The 2,900-nt window shown below is 39.1% G+C and overlaps 1 protein-coding gene across 1 annotated transcript; it reads right to left on the minus strand.

Moving 5' to 3' along the window:
- Window positions 1–2,107: 2,107 nt before the first annotated feature.
- Window positions 2,108–2,674, minus strand: LOC125199830 (secreted RxLR effector protein 161-like). The gene has a single exon (XM_048097712.1). The coding sequence runs from the start codon at window positions 2,672–2,674 to the stop codon at window positions 2,108–2,110; it is 567 nt and encodes a 188-aa protein (XP_047953669.1).
- Between the last annotated feature and the right edge of the window lie 226 nt (window positions 2,675–2,900).

Raw genomic sequence — 2,900 nt, forward strand, 5'->3', positions numbered from 1 at the left:
AGGTGGGTTTGAGAGATGAGAAGAACACCAACAGAAATCATTCTCTCTTTCTCTAGCTCTCTACATCATAGTGTGCATTGATAGGAGCATTGCATAGCTCGATTCTCGGAACTCCATCAAGTTCGCCGGTGCCTAGCGGGTTTGAGGTGCTTCTACACGCTAGGAGGAAGTCGTTTTATCTTTGGGGGCAATACGTCATTCCGTGAGCACTAGCCGGGGCGTAATTTGTCTTGCGGAAAGAGGGCTTCCCTCGACTCGACTTATAGTTCGGTTTGTTTTATTATTTCCGTTGTAATTTTCATTCCATTTATTGTTATTATCTTCCTTCGATTGTAATAGTTAGAGTACCGCCTGTAATGGCTTGGGATTTTTATCCCGTTATTTCTAACATCAATTGTGTAAATCCAGCCACCATGCATTAATCTTCTACTTCACCAATCCATAGCAGCCAAAAGTTAGAGGTTACTTCCTTTTTATTGAAATAAATTAAATATGACGAGGAGACTTCAGAGTTGACGGGCGCCTGAAAATAAATCGCAGTCATCTTGACACTTGGAAATTTAATTACTCCCTCCGTCCCGCAATAGTAGTCATATTTAATTATGGCACGAGTTTTATATCTAAAGAAGTGGGTTGAATAAGTTAGTGGAACATGAGTCCATATTAGTTTTATAGTAATAAAATATGAGTAGAATAAGTTAGTGTAACATGTGGTCTACTTGCCATTTATGATAAAAGTAAAATAAAACTCTTATATTGTAAGACAGATCAAAATGGCAAAGTGAGACTTTTATTGTGGGAGGATGGAGTATATTGCAAGAATGCTTATATAATTTCACCAAAATACCAAAAAAATTGCAAATTGAATTTATAGTACAAGAATGTGCATTTATTTCCACCTAAATATCGACCAACCATGCTGTAAGTTGACCGTATTTTTATTCAATGTGAAGTGCCACATATCTGTCCCCAACTAGCCATTAATTTCACTTTGGCTTCACTCACCGTCAAAATATAGGATATGGATCCTGCTGTTGAGCAATTTTGCACAGCAGGCGCTGCTGTTTCTAAGAATAAAAATAAAAAATTCAAATAAATAAAATAAATATATTATTTTATTTGTGTTTTAGAAATAACATCTCCTGTTGTGCAAAAATTGCACAGCAGAGGATTCCAGCCCGAAAATATATGGCTAGCGTCGCAGCAGACGTGAAGAAGGACAAGAATAGATTGGGGCGACAAGCCATGCTACAAAACAACAATAAGAGAATGAATGGCCAAGCTCCAATTCACTTAACAATAAGCAATGTATTTGCTGTTTTGCAAAATCCAATATCAAAAACCAAAATGGGAAACCACGTAATAATGCGTGCCATAAAAAACCAAGGCTCCTAATTAAATAACCCAACAATCACAATCACCAAGGGAAAATTCCCTTTGTCCACAGGCTCCACACAAAGATTAGAATTCGACTTTCGGGAAACAAAGAATATCATCATGTGGGGAAGCTGCAAGTCATATCTGAAAACTATGGCGCACACTCAAACTCCACATTCATATATATGATATTGTCCGCTTTAGACAAAGAGTACAAAGTTTTGCTCTTGGGATTTTCTCTACCTCATACTAATAGAGTTGGGATAGCCCATATATATCCTTGCAACTCTTACTCATTCTCCAATGTGGGATGTGGTTTGTATAGAATTGGGTAAATTTGTGTTATATTATTCACAATGAATTTGTACATCATATATAGGCTAAGAGATAGCCATACAAGGTAAAATTTTACGCAATCAAATCTCCCTAATTACAATCAAATCTTCCTAATTATACGCCTAGAATATTATGCAAGCTTCTCGTGATCTTGTGCAATCTTCTCCCTTTGTAGAGTATTCCGTATCTTCCAACACTCCCCCTCAAGTTAAGTGACGGGATTACCGAAGCTTAACTTGCCCAACACCTCTTGGAAACTCTTTGCTGAGAATGCCTTAGTTAAGATGTCTGCCAGTTGGTCTTCTGATTTCACATATGGGATCTCTACTATCTTCTCCTCAAGATTCTCCTTTATGAAACGTCGATCAATTTCGACATGCTTCGTCCTGTCATGCTATACCGAGTTTTCTGAGATACTGATCGCGGCCTTATTATCACACAACAATTTGCAAGTTTTCTGCAGTTCCATGTTTAATTCTTTCATCAATCTCCTAAGCCAAAGGATTTCGGTTAATCCGCTCTTGATGCCTCGAAACTCTGCTTCGGCACTAGAGAGGGCAACCACCTTCTGTTTCTTGCTTCTCCAAGTCACCAAATTCCCACCAATAAAGGTGAAGTATCTTCCCGTGGAGCGTCTGTCGACCAGATTCCCTGCCCAATCAACATCAGTGTATCCATGGATATCTAGATGCCCGTTTTTCCAAAACAAAACTCCATGTCCGGCGGTTCCTTTCAAGTAGCGAACAACTCTAAGTGCTGCCTCCCAATGTTCATCTTGCGGACTATGCATGAACTGGCTTAAGACTCCCACTGTGTATGCAACATCTGGTCTAGTATGAGATAGATAAATGAGTTTCCCAACTAGCCTCTGGTATCCACTCCGATCAGTAGGGGCCGCCCCTTTGATGAGTTGAAGTCCGTGATTCTGAACAATAGGAGTATTTGCCGGCTTACAGTCCATCATCCCTATCTCTGCCAAAAGATCAAGAACATATTTCCGTTGACTGATGAAGATTCCTTTCCCTGGCCTAAGTACTTCGTGATGGGGTTTGGAGCCCCTTGCACAGCGGAAGACTTGTACAAAACAAATAAATCAGATAAGGATCTATTTGACCGATTATGCGATTAATCAATTCACATGTTAAACAGATAATTGCATGCTAAAACGCAAATAATTCATGCTTAGA

The sequence above is a fragment of the Salvia hispanica genome, unplaced genomic scaffold (assembly GCF_023119035.1).
Source record: "Salvia hispanica cultivar TCC Black 2014 unplaced genomic scaffold, UniMelb_Shisp_WGS_1.0 HiC_scaffold_7, whole genome shotgun sequence".
Lineage (NCBI taxonomy): Eukaryota > Viridiplantae > Streptophyta > Magnoliopsida > Lamiales > Lamiaceae > Salvia > Salvia hispanica.

What these genes read in the sequence shown, in the direction of transcription:
- LOC125199830 (XM_048097712.1), bottom strand. Translation starts at nt 2,674, where the DNA reads ATGGACTGTAAGCCGGCAAATACTCCTATTGTTCAGAATCACGGACTT.